The sequence below is a fragment of the Canis aureus genome, chromosome 29, assembly GCF_053574225.1.
Source record: "Canis aureus isolate CA01 chromosome 29, VMU_Caureus_v.1.0, whole genome shotgun sequence".
In the NCBI taxonomy this organism is placed as follows: Eukaryota; Metazoa; Chordata; class Mammalia; order Carnivora; family Canidae; genus Canis; species Canis aureus.
The window spans coordinates 28,432,659-28,454,699 of NC_135639.1; the positions used below are offsets into that span (position 1 = coordinate 28,432,659).

The 22,041-nt window shown below is 40.5% G+C and overlaps 1 protein-coding gene across 3 annotated transcripts in view; it reads left to right on the forward strand.

The window, feature by feature from the left end:
- The first annotated feature begins 236 nt into the window (after positions 1 to 236).
- CPN1 (carboxypeptidase N subunit 1) overlaps positions 237 to 22,041 on the forward strand; it is a 33,638-nt gene continuing 11,833 nt past the window's right edge. Inside the window, exons 1-7 of one of the 3 annotated variants that reach the window (XM_077878009.1) lie at positions 255 to 273; positions 7,849 to 8,023; positions 8,150 to 8,276; positions 12,718 to 12,914; positions 17,949 to 18,104; positions 19,826 to 20,008; positions 21,805 to 21,916. In XM_077878009.1, the coding sequence (XP_077734135.1) occupies positions 8,267 to 8,276; positions 12,718 to 12,914; positions 17,949 to 18,104; positions 19,826 to 20,008; positions 21,805 to 21,916 (658 nt within the window). In that variant the 5' untranslated portion in view covers positions 255 to 273; positions 7,849 to 8,023; positions 8,150 to 8,266. Of the gene's footprint in view, positions 274 to 7,502; positions 8,024 to 8,149; positions 8,277 to 12,717; positions 12,915 to 17,948; positions 18,105 to 19,825; positions 20,009 to 21,804; positions 21,917 to 22,041 lie in introns of those variants that run through there. The other 2 variants (XM_077878008.1, XM_077878007.1) reach the window with 2 other exon arrangements.

Below are 22,041 nucleotides of genomic sequence, written 5' to 3' on the forward strand. Positions count from 1 at the left end.
TTTTTTTTTTTTTTGGGGGGACTCATTTTTTTTTTATTGGTGTTCAATTTACTAACATACAGAATAACACCCAATATATTCTTGTTGAATGAATAAATGAACAAAGGACCAATCACAGCGTGGATTAGTTACCACCTAAAAGTGAAATACGTGGTTGAAAAACCTAACAGCATAACAATCACCATCCCTTAATGATTTCTATGCTTTTCTTTTTCTTTAGAACCACTATTTAGCAACTGTTATTTCATCTTATGAAGAGATATTTTTTGAAAGGTAAGCAATTACTTTGGCTTTATTTCAACTTCTTTTTCTTCTGTTCAATATATTCAATATAGTAATTTTTTAAAAGCATAAAGGCTATAATCCCTTTTTTGTAAAAATTATTTGTATATTCTATCTGCACACTCATTCATTTAACAAACATTTATTGAGCACCTAGTATGTGCTAAGTATCATTCTAAGCATGGAGGAAAAGCAGTGAAACAGACAAGATAGTAATACTGACTTCACACAACTTACATCTTAGTAGTAGATACAACGAACAAAAAAAGGAACAACTAATTACATAATATGCCTTTAGGTAATGATAAGCATTATAAAGAGGAATCAAGTAGAGGAATAGAGAATGGAAAGGGGTGGCAGCCAGGAACTAGTTTAGGTAGGGAGGGAGATCAGGGCCAGCCTCTCTAAAAGTGGTGGTATTTGAGCATGAACTTAAAATTTGTAGAGGGAAAAGCCACACGAAGATTTAGGAGAAGTGCATTCCAGGTGGGGAAAACAGCAAGTATAAAGGCCCTGGAGCAGAAATAAGCTTAGTATGTCCAAGGAATATAAAGGACAGTGTGACCATTGCTGATTGGGCCTTTACATGACATACAAGTTTTTTGTTAAGTATGGGGGACATCACTGAATTGTTTCGAGTTGGAAAGTAATTTGATTTGTGTTTTCAAAACTCTGGCTATGGTGTAGTTAATAAAACTAGTGGAGCAAAATTAGAAACAGGAAGAATATTCAAGGAGGCTATTGTCATTATCTAAACAAGAAACACATGGTGAAGCTATTGTCATCATTCAAGCAAGAAATATATGTTGCCTAGCCTAGGATGACAGTGGTCAAGGTGAGAGTAGTTTCCAGATACACTTCAAAGCAGAGTTCATGTAACTTGGTGACAGGAGGAGTAAGATAAAAAGAGGATTATGGATAAGTCCTAGGTTTTGCCTGAGAAATTGGATCAATCATGGAATATTTGTCAGTTTGAGGAAGCAGAGGAGGGAAGGAGCAGATTTTGAGTCATTCTGATAGGACTGACTGTCACCAGTTGATAACAGGGATTATTCCTAGTTGATGGGGTTTGGGAGTAGCATTTTATTTTTATGCCTATTCTTTTCTATGTTTTCTACATTTTTATAACAAACAGATTTCCTTTTTACATAAGCAGATGAAGTAATTTTTAAGAAGAATTCTTTTCAAGGACCTTTAAGAACAGGAAGCCAAATTGGAGGCAGTTTCATAATATAACCAGGCCAATGTGATAGTGGCACTCTGGCATTGTAGAAAGCTTTGGAGTCAGAAAGCTAATTTAATCTTCAGATTTGCCAAATATAAGTTATATGATCTGGGAAAATTATTTAAATTTTAGGGGTTCTCATACATGCAAATGGGTTATAATGGTCCCTCAAGAAAGAATGAGGTAAAGGTTAGATGGGATTATGTGAGTAAGAGCATTGAATCATTCCATCAATCACTCACTCAAGTATTCAACCTATATCCAGATCTAGTTACTAGAGACACATCAGAAAATAAAAGAGACCACTTCTCTATCCATGAGGTATTTATATTTTTACAGGGAGAGAAGACAATTAAATATACAGTATGTCAGATATTAATAAGTGCATTGGGGAAATATTAAGAAGGGCAAGGGGAAAGGAAGTGCTGGGGGACTGAACTGGTTTCTCCTAATCCAGTTGATCCATCCTCATTTGGTGGCATTTGTGGACACAGTTTGCATTTGTAAGGCTCTGCTCTTGCAGGTTCAGAGACTGGAGGAGGTGGGTGGTAGTAGGCAGGAATGCCTAGTAGAAATCCTAGTGGAGAGTTGGAAATACAGTTCTAGAGTTCAGAGAAGTAGCATCAAGAGACAGAAATGTGAGATTCATCACCTTATATTGGGATTTGTGTATGAGATCATCTGGGAATAAGTGCAGGTAAGGAAAAGAAATCCAGAAACAGTCCCTTGCAGACTCCACATGATTGGGAGGATAAGGAGAAATAACAAGCTCTTCCCTCTCAAAAATAGCCTCAAACACTCCACCATTTTCATTGGGTCAACATCTGCTCATTCAGATCTCAGATATGAGTTCATACATTATCATACATTATCTCCTTCCTTCATTCTTTAATTTAACTAGCATTTTGTCCAGATATTACATAGTAAACAGTAACTATCATTTTGCTCAGATATTACATAGTAAACAGTAAGATAGTTGGTCTTGGCCTTCACTGAGTTTACCTTCTACTGGGGGAGACAGACAATAAATAAATAAGCAAGAAATAAGCAAGATAATTAACAGACTGACAAGTGAAATTCTCTGATTAAAATAAATAGGAGAAAAAAATAAATAGGAGATAAGACGAAGCATAACCAGGGGAGAACTGTTTATTTATTTATTTATTTTTTAATTTTTTTAATTTATTTATGATAGTCACAGAGAGAGAGAGAGAGAGAGAGAGAGGCAGAGGCAGAGAAACAGGCAGAGGGAGAAGCAGGCTCCATGCACTGGGAGCCCGACATGGGATTCGATCCCAGGTCTCCAGGATCGCGCCCTGGGCCAAAGGCAGGCGCCAAACCGCTGCGCCACCCAGGGATCCCGGGAGAACTGTTTAGATGAGATGATCAGGGGAAGGTCCCCAGGTGACAAATTGCAAGAATATTCCAGCAAGGAGAATTGGGAAGGGCTTGGTGTCTCCTGAGGATTAACCTCCCTTACTCTCCACACTTGGCCAGGCTCTCTTCGCCTTGCTCTTTCATAACACTTGAAACCCAAATCTCCAAGAGTGCTTGCCAATGTGAATGGAGCTGGATGTGTGATTCATCTATAGGTCCAGCCCACGAATATTTATTTAGCAGGGTTAAATGACATTGAGATTGCTCTGCAGAAGCTCAGAGTTACTGATGCATGATAGAAAATTTACAACCAAGATAACTGGAGATGTGGGTTGAGAGCCCACAATGTCCCCCTTCTCTCTCTCTCTCTTTCCCCCATTCCCTACTCCCTTTCTCCTTTGTTTAGCATCTAGAGAGAGTGACGGATAGAAGAAGAAGGATAGCTACTCCCCACCTTCCTACTTGATATGAATATCCTTCTACCTCTTCCCACTCCTTTGCAAGTTTTCATGTATTCCTTTATTTGCCCATATTTCCTTGGTGGGAACTTACTTCTCCTGCATATCTGTAGTCACTGGAATTGATTGAGTAGAATGTTGGGCTCACTGCCAGGGAAAGTGTGGAGTCCAGGCTCTCCTCCACTACTTAGTTATGTGACTCTGGGCAAATCCCTCCTCTGGAATGGGAATTACTACACCCTCCTCCCCAGGCTGTTGTGGGGAATAAAGAACCAGTTAGTACCCTGAAAGGTAATGTAGAATTGTGAAATAATGGAGACTTCTTGGTCCAGGCAGGGACAGCTTTGAGGATACTGAGAACCCAGAAAGTAGGAAATGCCTAAAATTTGTCCACTTTCTCACATCTCATCACTGGGTCTCTGATCCTCCTACCTTTTGCTTTCACTTATAAGGACATTTGTGATTACACGGGGCCCACCTGGGTAATCCCTCTATCTCAAGATCAGCTGATAAACAACTTCAATTCCATCTGCAAACTTCATTGCACCTTGCCAATGTAACATCACATACTCCCAGATCCCAGAGATTAGGATGTAGACCTCTTTCGGGACCATTATTACACCTACCTCAGGGGAAGACAGGACCCTCTGATCCACCTCAATTCCTGTATGCTCTCCCTGAACCTCCAAAGCTAAATTAGGTGACCCTGCTTAGTGCTCCCAAGTGGTTACATCAATCACATTTTCCCCAGTGTTGTGCTTGCTTATTTGTAGTTTTAAGGACAGAGACTGCCCTTTTTTGCTCTCAATTGTCTGTCACTTAACCAGAATGTAAGCACCACATGGGCAGGAGTCTTTGTTGGTTTTATTCTAGATAAAAAATAATAATAGTAAAGCTGTTAGCCTTTAGTAGTAAAGTATATATATGTTGAGTGAATGAATTGTATAGCCATCATCTTGCATGGTCTCTAGCACAGAATAAGTGCTTCATGCTGCTGCTACTCTAGTAATACTGCTAATAATATGTATTGAGCCCTCACAATATGCCAGGCACCGTGCAAAAGGCCTTACATGCATTATCTTATCTGATCCACCCAACTCATGAGAGAGGAACTGTTTCTTCTCTATCCTATACAGAAGGAAACTGAAGTTTAGGGAAGTTTAATTAATTTGCCCGATGTCAAATGGCTTAAGAGGGAGTTGAACTTGTACTTAAAATCATATCCTTATGCATCAGGCTAAATGGGATAAGTTAGACAGAGAAAGACAAATACTGTAGATCTTACCCCTATGTGAAATCTAAAAAAAATCCAAACTCATAGAAGCAGAGAATATAACGTGGTTGATAGTGGTTGGGGAGGTGGATAAAATGAGATGTTGGTCAAAGGATGCAAACTCCCAGCTGTAAAAAGAATAAGTTTGGGAGATCCAATGTACAGAACGGTGAGTGTAGTTAACGATCCTATATTATATACTTGAAAAGAGGGTATATCTTAAATATCCTCACCACATGCACACAGAAACACATAGATAATAGTGAATAGTGATAGAAGTGTTAACTGACCCTATTGTGGTAATCATTTTGCAACATATTCATGTATCGAATCACACCATTGTACGCCCTAAATGTACACAATGTTATATGTTAATTATATATCATTAAAGCTGGAAACAATTTTTTAAAATATCATATCTCTCTAACACACAGGATCCTTCCACTTCTAGTTTTGGGAGGCATTGCATACACTCTGACTTTAGGGCACACATTCTGGTACTCGAAGTGGAATTTGGGGGAAGGAGTATCAACCTCAGCTTTGATATATAGAAGGTATTCCCTGTTTACAACAACCCAAAGTTCAAATAGACAAGGAGGGTACATTCCTCTTTTAGAGAATGAGGGTCATCTGTTTAGAATGAGTGAAGTCCCCATAATAACTAGATACATTTGCCAGAGAAACAGGAATTCTTTTATAGAGGAACAATTTGGGCTCTCTGAGGGCCACCAAGCCAAGCCTTCAGTAATTACAGTAGATATTGTTCTAGAGAAAGGGCCTAGTATGTGATAGCATTAGTAATGCCTTCACAGCCTTCTGTCTTGATTCACTACCTGGGGTGTCAGGATCTCATCAGAATACTAAGGGATTTAGCAAGGGTTGTAAGGCGGCAACCCTGTGGTACTACAGATTTGGTACTTATCTTAAGCTGACCCTCTGGACCATATCAGACTGGCCTATCTAAATAGTGTTCACCCAATGTATCTAAGAGGAAATTGTGATCTTTACTGACAGGTTATATAAGCATAGAATTTCCTTGGAAAAGTTTGCTAGAGATAGAGCAGCTGGATACAAAGGAAAAGTCAACAGTAGTTTCATTCGTTCATTCATTTAACAAGTGTGCACCTGTGCCAGGCTCTGGGTTAGAGGCTAACAATCATCCTGGAGAACAGGAACAGGGTGTCGGCAGGGCTACATTATGTCCTAACTGTAAGAGCTAGCACCATGGATGAGTACATAACAGGCAAAGCAATAAGACTGATTACAGTAGCAATTGCAAGGGGAAGTGAGGGAGTCCCAAGATTGGGAGCTGGGTTAAGGTGAAACAGCACGAGCAAAAAAGCAAGAAGGCAGGCAATGAGGGTATCCTCAGAAGACAGTAGGCAATGTGGCGAGGCTGTACTGGGTTGAGGAACAGGATGGCAAGTCACAACTGGGCCTGGTACAAAAGACCTGAAGACCAGGCTGAAGCACTTGTATTTTATACCATAGAACATGAAGATCCACTGAAACTTTGTTCTTTGAAAATAGGTGTAATTTATATACCATAAAACTCACTCATTTTAAATGTATAACTCAGTGATGTCTAGCAAACTTACTGAGTTGTGTGATCATCACCATCATCCTGTTTTAGAACATCCTCATCATTCCAACCAGATGCCTCATACGTTTGCTTTCTGTCTTTGTACGTTTACTTTTGCAGGACATTTCATATAAACAGAATCATATAATATGTGGTTTTTCATGTTGGTTTCTTTCACTTAGCGTAGTGTTTTTAGAGTCCATCCATGCATGCTACAGCGTTCAATCATATGGATATACCACATTTGATTTATCTATGGGTAGATAGATATTTGGTAGTTTCTATCTTTTGGGTAGTTTCTATCTTTTGGCTATTATGAATAAGACTGCTATAAACATCCTCATGTGCAAGTCTTTGTTCTCTTGGATAGGTACCCAGAGTGGACTTTTTGCCTATTTGGTAAATTTATAGTTAACTTTGGAGGGAGGGTCTTACATCATTATTTTTATTTCTTTTTTTAAAAGCAGCTTTATTGAGATATAATTTGTATACCAAAAAATTTCCCTCCTTTAAATATACAATTCAATGAAGCTGTAAATCAATATATTTACAAACTTGTACAATCTAATTTCTATTTTGAATAATACTGCTATGAACATTCACATACAAATTTTTGTGTGGATGTATGTTTTCATTTTCTTGGGTAGATACATAGGGGTGAAATTACTGGGTCATGTAGTAAGTATATACTTAACATTTTAGGAAGCTACATAACTATTTTCCATAGTGTCTACAATATTTATTTTCCCATTGGAGGGTTCCAGTTTCTCCCTATTCTCACCAACACTTGTTATTGTGACTTTTTGACTATGGCCATTCTAGTGGGTATGAAGTAATATATCATTATGGTTTTATGTTGTATTTCCTTAAGACCCATAATGGTGACCATATTTAAGAGGTGCTTATTATAAGCTCTTCATAGATCTACTTTGATGAAATGTCTATTCAAATCTTTTGCCCACTTTTGAATTGGGTTGTTTGTTTTATTATTGTGTTGTAAGAGTTCTTGACATGTTCTGGATATAGTATCATATTTATGAATTTTAATTGTTTTCTCCCAGCCTGTGGCTCATCTTTTCGTTTTCCCAATGATATCTGTTGAAAGATGTTTGAGGGGAAAGGAGACAAGACAGGTGTGCTTCAGAAAGAATCTGGCAGCAGTGTGTGGGATTGATTGAAACAGACAGAATCCTAACTAATACATCTCAAATTGTAATGTAGGGAATAAGCACAGGCCAAGTTTCTCAAAATTCTCTGGGAACCAAAGGGTTATAAGCAACTATTTATTGAAGCCTGTTTACAGTCCAGTTAATCAGTAAGCCAGAATCAGTGAAACTACCCATTCTGGGGGAGTACAAAAACCTTTCAAAAGGTTTCCCCAGATTAGAAGCAGAGATGGGGGAGGGGAGATGAGTGGCTATTCCAGAGCTACATAATTTCCAGCTTTGAACGGGACAATTCTGAACTTTCTTGTCAGGATCTGTCACACTGCTGTTTACTGGCAGGAAACTAGGAAGACCTGGTTCTTGGCCCTTAGATTTTGACTAGTTGTTGGGAGAGGTGGAGCCCATTTTAGTGGGTTTCTTTGAAAAAGCCTAGCAAGATGTCAGGCCTGCTCTTGGTCTCCTTCCACCTCCTCCTTCTCTTCAAGTTGGTCGCTCCAGTGACCTTTCGCCACCACCGTTATGATGACCTTGTGCGGACGCTGTACAAGGTGCACAACGAATGCCCGTACATCACGCGGGTTTACAGCATCGGGCGCAGTGTGAAGGGGAGACACCTCTACGTGCTGGAATTCAGCGACTACCCTGGCATCCACGAACCCTGTAAGCCCTGAGCAGTTCTTAGAGTGTATGGGGGCAGGACCCTTCCCTTACAAATCCAGTAATTGGGGTGGCTTCTGGGGAAGTCCATGGACCCTTCCACCTCTAAAGTGTCACCTCTTCCTCCAGCTGTGCTAAGTATCTCCCTGCTTAGCCCTCATACTGCCCCTGCTTCTGGGAAGCTGCAACCTCAATTCGGGCTGTAGTCTGTTGTTCCTTTAGAGGTTCTGTTTGCTCGAGACCTTGATGGTAAAAGGTGAGTCTTCTTCCCTACTCCCACCCTATCTCCTGCTTTCCCTCCCATTACTCTTCTTCCTTCCATGCTGTTATGCTATTTTTATCCAGTGCTTCAGGAGACACAAGCAGAAATAATTAGCTCTTCTCGTTCTGCCAGGAAACCTGGAAGGGTTTAGGGATATGTTTTGCGAAATGACAGTGTGATAGTATATGGGATCCTGGAAAAAGCCTGAGGTCTTGGGTATTAGTTTTATTCATTGGATTACGTTTTGTTTGTTTCTATTATAAAAGCAATCTGTGTTTAGATTAAAATAGAAATTAGATAAAGAAACAAGAACAAAATTCACCCATAATCCCACCACTCAGAGATAATCATTGTTAAACATATTGATGCATATCCTTCCAGACATTTTTGTATGCATGTTTAACAACCCCTCACATATTTTTTTAAATTGAATCATACTAGAACTACTTTTCTCATTTCTTAGTCTTTTATAAATAGCATCTGTGTCTGTAAATATATATCTATATATTCTTTAGCTGCATAATATTCCATTGCATGGTTGTATATAACTTTATTGATTGATAGACATTTCAGTTGCTTCTAATTTCTCACTTCTTTACTTACAGCAATTGTGACATCCAAATTATATCAGTTCCTCCTTCACCCTGTAAGCTTCATATCTCTTTCTTCCTTTCCCCTTCCACATCTGTCACACTAGCCAAACACCATCACAACATGCCTAAAACATTGCACTAGGCTCTTGTCTCTTCTAACTTCTACCTACCACCACTCTCTAAACCTTCCATTTAGCACACAGATGCCAGAATACTTTTCCCAAATATTCATAATAATCCTCTCATTCCCCTGCTTACAATCCTTCAGTGACCACCTCGCACCCAGTGGATCTTGCCTCTGACAGCTTCAAAATGTTACATAGCCAGTGGGGATGGGAGGGTGGAGTGGCACTGGCTCAAGGAAATCTATGCCATTAAATGAGAATAAGGACTTTGCTCTGAAGCCACACTTGCATAGAAAGCACCGTGCTTTTGGGACTGTGTGTTCATTGCAGAGTCTTGTGAGTGCTAGTGAACACTATAGGTTAGCCCCTCGCTCCCATGCTCCTTTCCACTGCCTAGCATTTAAGTCCTCCTTGGAGCTTTCTCATACTATTCTAGTCATGACTGACTTCTCTTCTCTGATGCCCTATAACTTAGCTGTTCATCCATTCACACATTCATTATTCATTCCACAAATATTACTGATTCCACAAAATCTACTATCTGCAAGCACTTTTGTAGACTCTGAATATACAACAGAGAATAAAAGAAAGATCCCTCCCTCAGGGGCCTTAATTCTAGTGGTCTAAGACTGGCTAAGTAATACATGTTGAATCAGATGAAAAAAAAAAGATGCTATAGGGAAAAATAGCCTTTAAAAGAGAGATAGCAGGGCAGCCCTGGTGGCCCAGTGGTTTAGCGCCACTTTCGGCCCAGGGTGTGATCCTGGAGACCCGGGATCGAGTCCCATGTCGGACTCCCTGCATGGAGCCTGCTTCTCCCTCTGCCTGTGTCTCTGCCTCTCTCTCTGTGTCTGTCATGAATAAATAACTAAAATATCAAAACATAAAATAAAATAAAATAAAAGAGAGATAGCAAATGCCAAAGTGGGGTGGGGGGATCATTGCTGTTTAGGAAAAACCTCCTTTGAGGTGGTTTTTGAGCATGTGATGGAGCATGCCATACTGTAACTGGGGAGGAAAATGTTTGTAGACAGAGGGAAAAGCAGGAGCATGCTTGGCATGTGTGAGGAATAGCAAGGAGGCCTCTGTGGCTCCAGCAGAATGAACAATGGGAAAGCAAGGTCAGAGCAGTATGGTTGGTGATAGGGATACTGGGCAGGAGATCATGTGGTGCCTTCTAAGCCTTTGTAAAGATTCTGGCTTTTAGAGTGAAGCGAGAAGCCATTGGAAGTTTTTGTTTTGTTTTGTTTTTTTAGACTATATTTATTTATTCATGAGAGACAAAGCAAGGCAGAGACATAGGCAGAGGGAGAAACAGTCTCCCTCAGGGGAGCCTGATGTGGGACCGGATCCTAGAATCATACCCTGAGCCGAAGGCAAACACTCAACCACTGAGCCACCCAGGCGTCCCAAACACTGGAAGGTTTTAGGCAGAAGAATGACATGACCTGACTCAGAATTTTTAAAAGAGCACTCAGAATAGGGATAAATTTGTAAAAGACCACTCAGACAGGAATCAGCAAACTATGCCTAAGGCCCAGTCCCCAGTTGAAGTAAATAAGTTTCACTGAAACACAGCCATGCCCATTTTCTTTTTTTTTAAGTAAATTCTACAGCCGAGGTGGAACTCAGGTTCATCCCCAGATCAAGAATCAAATGCACTGGGCCAGCCAGGTACCCCTGCACATTTGTTTTTGTATTGACTATGTCTGCCATTGCTGGAAGAGTCAAGTGGCTACGACAGAAATAATGTAGCCCACAATACCAAAGTATTTACGATCTGACCCTTCACAGAAAAAGCTTGCTGACACCAGTGACAGGAGAATAGACTTAAGGGGTGGGGCATATGCAAGGGGTTCGGCAAAGAGATTTACTGTAACAACGAAGTGTCAGAATATGGGGCTTGAACCAAAATGATAGCAGGGTTTGTTATAAGAAGTGGTTTTATTCTGGATGAATAGAAAGTGGAGACAAAGAGTTTTATATTGAGCACCTTTAAGTGCAAGACATTATGCTAGGTTCTATAAGGCAGTGGTTCCCAGACTTTTGGATTTCACTTAAGTTTAAAATTTTTTATAAATTTTATTTAAATTCAATTTTCCAACATATAACACCCAGTGCTCATCTCATCATATGCCCTCCCTTAATGCCCATCACCTGGTTACACTTTCCCCCAACCACCTCCCCTCTGCAACCCTTTGTTTGTTTCCCAGAGTTAGGAGTATCTAATGGTTTGTCTAACAAGGAAATTTTTAATAAATAAGAAAAATTGGAAGGGACCAACAAAGGTTTTCCAGATTTTATTTTGCTGAACAAGGATGTTGAAGAATACTATCTGCTATCTGCTATTACCATCCTTTCCTAAAAGAAGGGATATTTTAACACCAAGGAAAGTAAGAAAGATAGAATCTAAGATTAAAGAAATACTCTAAGATCTAAAAATATACATTATAGAAAATTCACTACACAATCCTTGTGGGTTATAGACATTCCTTTGGGAAAAGCTGCTATAGATATACTAAGATAAATACAGTGGATTGCATCCTAAGGAAAATTAAAATGTGCATACATTGCAAAGGCCAGGTCTAGTAAGGAAATGGAACATGGGCAAAATTAGGTAAAATTCAGAGTAGAAAATGTTAAGTACTAAAGGAAAGTTCAATAGCGAGTTTGCTCCTAGCAGGAAGAACCCAAAATGCCTTCTCAGAGTGACATTTGCATTGAGCCTAGAAAGATAGTGAGGAGGATTTGGAAATGTGGAGATGAAGAGGTACAGAATCAGAAAAATCATGGAGGCAGGAGAGTGTAAGGTAGAGGAGAAATCAAGTGACAAGAGCTTTTCTCCCTTTTAAAAAGAGTCAAGAATGATTTTCCTTAAGTGGTTCTAGAGGCTCTTTCTATGCCCTCAGTTCTTACTTTAATCGAACAGTTAGTATAGCCAAAGAGAAGACATAGGTAGATTCCTTCCTACTCTGTGCCTCCAGACATGGCATTCTCAGATATATTTTAGTTTCCTTAGTACCAGGAAAATTAAGTTTTCAACTGGGATGATTAGGAACTGTTATTCCATAACCTAGACTTTATACAAGCAGGTCTTGGGAAAACACCACTTTTACCCTGAAAAGATTTGTTTCTTTTTTTTTTATTTTTTAAATTTTATTTATTATTTATGATAGTCACACACAGAGAGAGAGAGAGGCAGAGACATAGGCAGAGGGAGAAGCAGGTTCCATGCACCGGGAGCCCAACATGGGATTCGATCCCAGGTCTCCAGGATCGCGCCCTGGGCCAAAGGCAGGCGCCAAACCGCTGCGCCACCCAGGGATCCCCAAAAGATTTGTTTCTGAGAAACATCAAGCTACCATAAATGCCACCTGGGCTTCCACTTCCATCTTACTAACGAGATGACCTCCAAGAAATTATGCAACTGCCTCTGTACCTCCCTTCTTCTGAGGCTAATACTGCCTTCTTCATGGATTTTCTGTGAAGACTGAGTAATGAACACAGTAGTTCAATGGCATGAATTTCTGTAGATTCACAATTGTAATTTGTTCAAAAGGGCCTCAGGGATCACTGGAAAAGACCCAATGGAAACGTAAATTTTCATTTTTTCATTACGGAAAAAGAGGGAAAAGGTCCCTCTGCAAGGTTAGGAATCCTTGGCACTTGCAAGCCTTCCCCCATCTTCTCTCTTTGTGCGTGTTCTCGCACTTGCAGTGGAACCGGAGGTCAAGTACGTGGGGAACATGCACGGCAACGAGGTGCTGGGCCGTGAGTTGCTGCTACAGCTGGCAGAGTTCCTGTGCGAGGAGTTCCGGAATGGGAACCAGCGCATCGTGCGGCTGGTGGAGGGCACGCGCGTGCACATCCTGCCATCCATGAACCCTGACGGCTACGAGGTGGCCGTGGCGCAGGTACTGAGCCCCCAGGCGGGGAGGCCCTGTGCACAGCAGAGCCCTCTGATGAGTCCTCTAGGTCCCGCTGTCAACGCCGCCGTGTGGAACAGAGAAAAAGCCGGTGGAACTACAACACGGCGCCGAGACTGGGGTTCAGCCCAGTGGCAGCTTAGGCAGTGAATGTGGGCTCCCCCTGAGCTTCGTTCCCTCAACACCTTTCCAGCTGACTTCCCAGTTTTATTGTGAGGATCAGTTGAGGCAGTATCAGGGACAGCGCTTCATAAACTGGGAAATAACCGGTGTGAAGGGCTCTTGCCTCAATTTTTAGCTTCAAACCCTCAATACTCTTCTCCCTCCCACACTACACTTCCATTTGCATTTTGGGGGGGCGGGAATAGAACCTGCTTGTTCCAGAATTGCACCATCGGGGGCTAATTCTAGATTCTTCATGCTTTGGGTTATATTTCTATTTTTTACTGAGGTATTGACATACCATATTAGTTTCTGGTGTACAACATAGTGATTGGACATTTGTATACTTTGCTAAGCGAATACTATATTTCTGTATGGCTTTTTCCTCTACTTGTATAGTAGTCAGCTTTTTAATAATTTTAGAATTACATTGTGCAGGGGTATATGGGCTTTTATTTTATTTTCTGACATAAATTCAAAATGTCAGTGTGACGTTTTTGTGACTGTGCATCAGAATCATAGATGAAGATTTTATAAAATACATATTCCTAGGTCCCCCACCCACCCAATCTGCTAAATTAGAATTTTTCCAGGGTGAAGCCAGGCACCTGCCTTACACAATGGATATGTTCCTTTAAAAGCTGTTCTCCAGTTTTCCCACTGCAGTGTCGTTAATGTGCACCTTTCTGATTTGCCAGTGGGGGAACAAAGCTTTCTTTTCTCATTTGTTGAGTTGTTTTGGCCAGAAGCTGTAGATTACAAGGGTCAAATTTGTGTTTCATTCAACATCTTGGCTCCATACCTCCTCTGCCTCAACTTACCTCCCCAGCTCTATCCTCGAGTAAGTTTAAAATGGGATGGACCAAAAGGACAGGTATTGCATGGTTCCACTTGTATGGGACAGAGTGGTCATATTCATGGAATCAGGGAATGGAGGGAAGTTGACAGTGACTGGGAGGAGGGGAAATGGGCAGTTACTAATGAAGGTATATGAAGTTTTGGTTGAGTAGGCTAGATAAGTTCTGGAGACCAGCTGTACAACATTGTACATATAGTCAAAAATACTGTATTGTACATTTAAAGTTTTGTTAAGAGGGTAGATCTCATCTTGAGTGTTCTTACCACAACAAAATACATTTTTAAAAAAGTAATGTAGTGAAATCTAGTCTTAAAAATGAAAAAAAATTGCAAGACTATCTCAAATAAACATTTTTAAATTGGAATAGAGGCATTAACGTCTTGAGACTTGAGTTTCCAAAGTAGCAGGAATATTTGAAAGATATGTGGGGGAATACCTACAGCCTGGCTGCTTTCCTTCTATTGGCCTTTCCCAATATCCCATTGGGCAAACTGGAGAACATCAAACTTGTTCACATCTTTTGTGGAATGAGGTGGGGTGGGAGAAAGTGGAGAAAATCCTGGACAGCCTTCTAAATCCTAGAGCCATCTCGGGGGAGCCAGTCACCTTGCTCAGCTGTATACTTGTTCAGAAGGAGCAACTCTTGAACCTGAGCCCAAGAGAGGACCCATCAGGTTCTCAAACTCCCAGAGCTACCTGCCATACTCAGAGGAAACCTGTCTGCATGGCTTCACAGGGAAGACCTGCCTGGCCACCAAACTTTAATGCTACCTGTAGGTAAAATAGAATAATTTCCCCTTTCCCCACCCCATGAACAATTTCCAAATCTCAGTCCCTAGGACCTGTGCATATGTTATGTTACATGGCAAGGGAGAATTACGGTTGCAGATGGAATTAGGGTTGCTAATCATCTGACTTCATAATATCCTGGACTGTTTGGATGGGTCAAGTGTAATCAATCGCAGGGGTCCTTTAAATGTGAAAAAGGAAAGCAGAAGGTCACAGAGAGATCTGAGGATGTCATACTTCTGGTCTTGAAGAGGAAAGAAGGGACCATGATGAGCCAAGGAATGTGGGTGGCCTCTAGAAGCTGGAAAAATCAGGAGATGGGTTCCCTTAGAGACCTCAGAAGGAACACAGCCCTGTTGACACCTTTATTTTAGTCTTGTGAAACCCATTTCAGTCTTCTGACCTCCAAAACTATAAGGTAATGAGCTTGTGTTGTTTTAAGCGACTAAGTATGTGGTAATTTGTTACAGAGGGAATAGGAAACCAGTATACCACCTACCCTGTTTATGGGCAATTTCTATTAAGGAAACTCCTGACCTGCCAACCTAATGACCTGGTGTGAGTGGTAAATCAACTGATAAGTAAATTAACATAGCTGTTAATATGGACAATTATGAGCTACATTGATTTGAATAAGCAAGTAGTGAAAAACTCCTGGAAATGTAATGAAAATCATTATCTTATAGAAACGAACAACCAAATTCCCAGTTGAAAAATTATATAAATGTTTTCCCTCAAAACAGAATTAATATAGGGAACTTAAGGTAACTTAAATAAATATTATGTTCTCAATGAGATATAAAGTGGTATTATACAATTGCACAGAACTTTGCAATTGTACAAAATTCTTTCTTAGCCAGTGTTTCAGTTGATTTTTGTAACACTGTGGGGAAAATGCATGAAGCAGTAATGATATTCATCCCTGTTTTACAACTCACACAGCAAGTAATCAAATATGAGCAGAATGACATGAGAAATAGAGAAATCTAAGAACAATAAATATTTTTTAAAGATATGAATGTGGGAGTACATCTGTGACTTTTTAGCTGCCCAACATCCATCCAGTCACCCCACTTCCAGGAGCTACCACCAATTTGAGCTCTACTCTCTCAGTCTACAGGGCTCCAGTGGACACTATTCCCCTTCTCCAATGCTATACAAAGTATTAAATGAAATTTTAGTTTTGTGAGGGCCTTTGAACAATCTCTATTCTACTGCTTTATGTATTTTAATTATATATATATATATATATATATATCCCCATATATATTATGAATTTCTAGAAGACTGGTATAACGTCTCATCATCTCTTTTTCTAGTGCCTTCAGAGGGTTTCGAGTAGAGATGGGCTTAAATAAATGTTGATTGGCTAAAAGGATGAATGAATGAGTGAATACATGACCAAATAAATGATACAATTTGAAGTGTGAGCAGAGGAAGAAGACCCAGGAAGTTGATACAGCAGAGAAGAAAAATAAACAAGGACCCTAAATTTAAAAAATAAAGGGGTTGGGGGTGGTTTCCGTGGTGTATCTGCTTTGCTGAAAAAGTTAAATATAGACTTAAATTATAACCAGCAGTTCCTCTAATAGGTATCTACCTAGGAGAAATTAAAACATACATCCATACAAAGACGTGTATGTGAATGCTCATAGCAACATTATTCACAATAGCCAAAAAGTAGAAATAATCCAAATGTCCATGTGTGGGGTTGAATAGTATCCCCCCAAAATTCATGTCTACCTGGAACTCCTGGCTGTGACCTTATTAGGAAATCAGGTCTTTATATATGCACTCAAGTTGAGGTGAAATCATACTGGATTGGGGTGACTAACTCAAATATGACTGGCGTCCTTAGAAGAAAAAAGAAATCTATACAGAGTCATACAGGGGGGAGAAGACCTTAAAAGATGAGAGTAGAAATTGGAGCAATGCATCTAGAGCTGAGGGATGCCAAGAATGGCCAGCAGCCACCAGAGGCTGGAAGAGACCAAGAAGAATCCTCCTCTAGAGCTTTTGGAGCATATGACCCTGCTGACATCTTGATTTCAGACTTCTAGCCTCTGGAACTGTGAGAGAATGAATTTCTATTGTGATAAACCACCTAGTGTATGTAATTTGTTACAACTTACAGCGGCTCTAGGATATAGGGCTATATAATCATCTCTTAATTGGTGAATAGATGAAATACAGTAAATCCATATAATGGAATATTAATCAGACATAAAAAGGAATGATGTATGGATACATGCTGCAACATGGAGGAACCTCAAAAACATTATGCCCAGTGATAAAGGCCAAATATGTAATGTATGATCCCTCTTACTGACATGGCCATAAAAGGCAAATCTATGGAGAGAGAAAGTGATGTCCCAGGGCTAGACTAAAAATGAGGAATGACTAGATAGGCATAGATTTCTTTTCAGGGTGTTAGAAATCTTCCTAAGTTACATTGTGTTGATGCTCACACAACTTTTGTCATCAGGGACTAACAATTCATTGAGTTGTACACTTAAAATGGGTGAATCTTGTGGTATGTAAATTATATCTCAATAAAGCTATATTAAAAAATAGGGGTTCCCATTATCCTGAAATGCCCTGCTCTTTTTTAAAAAATATTTTATTTTATCTGTTTTGTTTTTTAAAGATTTTATTTATCTATGCATGAGAGGCATAGAGAGAGAGGCAGAGACACAGGCAGAGGGAGGAACAGGCTCCATGCAGGGAGCCTGACATGGGACTCGATCCCGGTTCTCCAGGATCACACCCCGGGGCCGAAGGTGGCGCTAAACCGCTGGGCCACTGGGGCTGCCCTATTTTATTTATTCTGACAGAGAGAGAGAGCACAAGCAGGAGAACAGCAGTGGGAGAGGGAGTAGCAGACTCTCTGCTGAGCAAGGAGCCCAATGTAGGGCTCAATCCCAGGACCCCAGGATCATGACCTGAGCCAAAGGCAGACACTTAACCGACTAAGCCACCCAGGCACCTGTGAAATACTCCACTCTTGTTAGAGCTTCTCCTGGGATCTCTACCATCAGCATGTGGTCTACAGGGAAACTTGAACCATGCCATGGGGACTTTGGATAAATTAAAGAAGAAAATGCTACATCATTTGATAGATTAAGCTAATGCCCAAAAATACTATGCAGTGTTCTTCCACTATAAGATTCAGCCTGAAACCTTCCTTTTTCATTTCTTCATTTTCCCACTAGGGCGCAGACAGTTCTGGGTATCTGGTTGGCAGGAACAATGCAAACGGAGTGGACCTAAACCGCAACTTCCCGGATCTTAACACCTACATCTACTACAATGAGAAACACGGAGGCCCTAACCACCACTTGCCTCTTCCAGACAACTGGAAAAGTCAGGTAGGAGACAAATTTGCATGCAGAAGCAGGTAAATCACCATCTGGAATTTCTTCTAGCAATCTTCACATTAATTAAACAGGCAAGAATGAAGCATTAATTCAGCTCTGTGTTAATCTGTCCAGAGCAGTAAGAACTGTATCTTCCACTCTTTGTATCCATTTTCTCTCCTAGCAAAAATCCCCTCATGGTGCACAGGCTGTTTGATGTTAGTGGCCATGATAGTAAAGTGAAAGTGGTATTATACAATTGCACAGAACTTTGCAATTGTACAAAATTCTTTCTTAGCCAGTGTTTCAGTTGATTTTTGTAACACTGTGGGGAAAATGCATGAAGCAGTAATGATATTCATCCCTGTTTTACAACTCGCACAGCAAGTAATTGAAGGACTCAGGATTAAAACCAGGTCTTCTGACTCCTAAGCCAATATTCTTTCTAGTGCATTGTAATGTCAACAGAGGACTCTAGTATTCTATAAGGAAATTTCTCCTACATGTGATGAACTATGTGCTCACCAACAATTAGCTATAGAAGGAGGTTCGGGGGGATCCCTGGGTGGCGCAGTGGTTTAGCGCCTGCCTTTGGCCCAGGGCATGATCCTGGAGACCCGGGATCAAATCCCACATCGGGCTCCTGGTGCATGGAGCCTGCTTCTCCCTCTGCCTGTGTCTCTGCCTCTCTCTCTCTCTGTGTGACTATCATACATAAATAAATAAAAATTAAAAAAAAAAGAAGGAGGTTCAGGGAGTTCTGGCTCTCCAACCATGCTACCCCTCTTCAAACCAATCTCTCTCTCCCTTTTTAAAATAGACTTTATTTATTTTTATCTAACAAGAAGCCGTAATTTTATTAATGATATAAACAGAAAATTTCAAACCAAGCTACAGTTACTCTTTTTGAAACACCCAAAAAAAGGTCCTCCATTTTCAGATGGTTACATTGTTTATTCTGTGATAGCATTACTGCTGTTCTTCAGGCTTGGACTGCCTTTGCTCCTGACACATTTGCTTGTGATATGACCGGTTCTATGTCCTTAACCTCTATACCTGTTTGATCAACCTCTTCCTCTTCACTCTCCTCTTATATGGTTGGAATCTGTGTGTTTTCTTGACTGTTTGAAACAGCTTCACCTTGAACTTTGAGTTTCTCAGCAGCTGCTAGTTGCACTTGCTGAGAGAAGTCCTCGGTAATAGACTTTATTTTTTAGAGCACTTTTAGATTCACAGCAAAACTCAGGGGGAAGTAGAGTTCCCCCATACCCCCTGCTTCCCATTATTAACTTCTCCCACCAGAGTGGTAATTTGTGACAGTTGAGGAACTACAATGACTCATCATCACCCAAGTCCATAATTTACATTAATGTTCACTCTTCATGTTGTACGTTCTATAGGTTTTGATGAATGGATCATGGCATTTGTCCACCGTTATAGTATCACACAAAACAGTTCCACTCACTGCCCTAAATGCTCTCCTTTTAGCTATTTTGTATATTGAGATTTCAAATGTGATTTCATTTTGAAAAAGAGTCCATCCACTTAACTTTTTTAAACCATCAGGCAGAAGACCAAAATTTTCCCTTCTATGCTTCTTATATCCAGGAAGATACTCTTTGTTGTATTCAGACACGCAATCTTCTCAGGCCACTTCCTGACAAACTCTTTTGGATATGGGCATTTGGCACCTCTGGTTGCAGCTTCACTGCCAGGCCCTCATCTCTCCACAGGTGGAACCTGAGACCCAGGCTGTGATCCATTGGATCCGCTCCTTCAACTTTGTTCTTTCGGCCAATCTCCATGGAGGGGCAGTGGTGGCCAATTACCCATATGACAAGTCCCTTGAGCATCGGGTCCGAGGGTTCCGCCGCACTGCCAATAGCCCCACGCCCGACGACAAGCTTTTCCAGAAGGTATGCAGAATGGCAGCTTGTCTGGCCAGAGGCACCTGGGGCTCAGGAGAGTATTTGAGGGGTCTAATGTATGACTATATTATAGTTATAGTTATGGTGATATGAATATATTAATGAAAAATAGATTATGTACATAAAGAAATGTTTACATAGGGGGGATGCCTGGGTGGCTCAGTGGTTGAGCGTCTGTCTTTGGCTCAGGGTGTGATCCTGGGGTTCCAGAATCAAGTCCCACGTTGGGCTCCCTGCATGGAGCCTGCTTCTCCCTCTGCCTGTATCTCTGCCTCTCTCTCTCTGTGTCTCTCATGAATAAATAAATAAAATTAAAAAAAGAAGTGTTTACATAATAGTTCAAAACAGCAGGAGAATAAAAAGAACAGATTATTTTATAGTTTATACATTATTAGCAAGTATGGCTAATATAACAATTAACATTAATTATTAATTGATCAATTAATGAATTTCATAGAGTAACACTAGTTATTGCTTTGCAAAGCAAATACATTATTATATTTTTTCCTCCAGTAATCTCATTTTTTCCACTGTTGTAAAGTAGTAATGAAAGAGAATTAAAGGGGATCCCTGGGTGGCTCAGCGGTTCAGCGCCTGCCTTTGGCCCAGGGTGTGATCCTGGAGTCCCGGGATCGAGTCCCACATCGGGCTCCCGGGATGGAGCCTGCTTCTCCCTCTGCCTGTGTCTCTGCCTCCTCTCTCTCTCTCTATGTCTATCATGAATGAATAAATAAAATCTTTTAAAAAAAAAAGAATTGAAGAGATTCCGCATATATTCCTCTCCTCCCTGTATATAATACTGGACCCTATATATAATTTTTTCTATACATACCTATGATAAAGTTTAATTTATTAATTAGGCACAGTAATAATAACTAATAATAAAATAGAGCAATTTTAACAATATACCATAATAAAGGTTATGTGAATATGGCCTGTCTTTCAAAATATCTTACTGTAGGGGCACCTAGGTGGCTCAGTCAATTGAACATCTGACTCTTGGTTTCTGTTCTCAGCCCCTAGTCTGAGGATTCTCTCTTTCCCTCTCCATCTGCCCCTCCCCCTACATGTAGGCGTGCTTGTGCTCTCTCATGTTCTCTCCAAAATAAATAAACAAATTAAAAAAAAAATCTTACTGTACTGTATTCACCCTTCTTGTGATGATATGAGATGATAAAATGCCTACACGGTGAGATGAAGTGAGGTGAATGACGTAGGCACTGTGACCTAGCGTTAGGCTACTACTGACCTTCTGACATATTGTCAGAAGGATCATCTGCTTCCAGACTACAGTTGACCATGAGTAACTGAAACCACAGAGGGCAAAACCGTGGGTAAGGGTAAGGGACTACTGAAATTCTTTGCATGGCAAAGGCCTATCTTGTTCCTTTGTTTTCTTTCATAAAACTAAGCTTGCCGTCCTTGTTCTTGTAGTGGTGAGTATCCCACCTGTCATAAAACTCAGCTAGAAAATGGTATACGTAGAAAGGAGTTTATATATCATCTAGTGTCACCCCTCACTTTCACTTGAAGAAATTTATTCTTAAGATAGTGGAAAAATCAGAATACAGCTCTTCTAACTCTAGTCCTCCACGCATGCCCCCCACACACACATGCATGTGCTCACACACACCATCTTCCTATGCCTGCTGGTATTTTCTTTCACTAAAGTAATCAGTTGTTTATACATAGTGAGGTTTCGTGGTGTCACCCTACTTCTGAGTATGAGCAGTGCCGTATGAGTTGGGAATACTCAGGTCATTTTCCACCTGCTCTACCTACAGCTGGCCAAGATATACTCCTATGCACATGGATGGATGCACCAAGGTTGGAACTGTGGGGATTACTTCCCAGATGGCATCACCAATGGGGCTTCCTGGTATTCTCTCAGCAAGGGTAAGAAGAGTCCTGGGTGCAACAGTGCTGCAAGCTGAAGTGGAATAGGGTTCATCTCTCTTTCTAAATTATCATTTTTCTCAGGAAAACAACAGGAATACCATAGAATTTTGCATTCAAGTAGA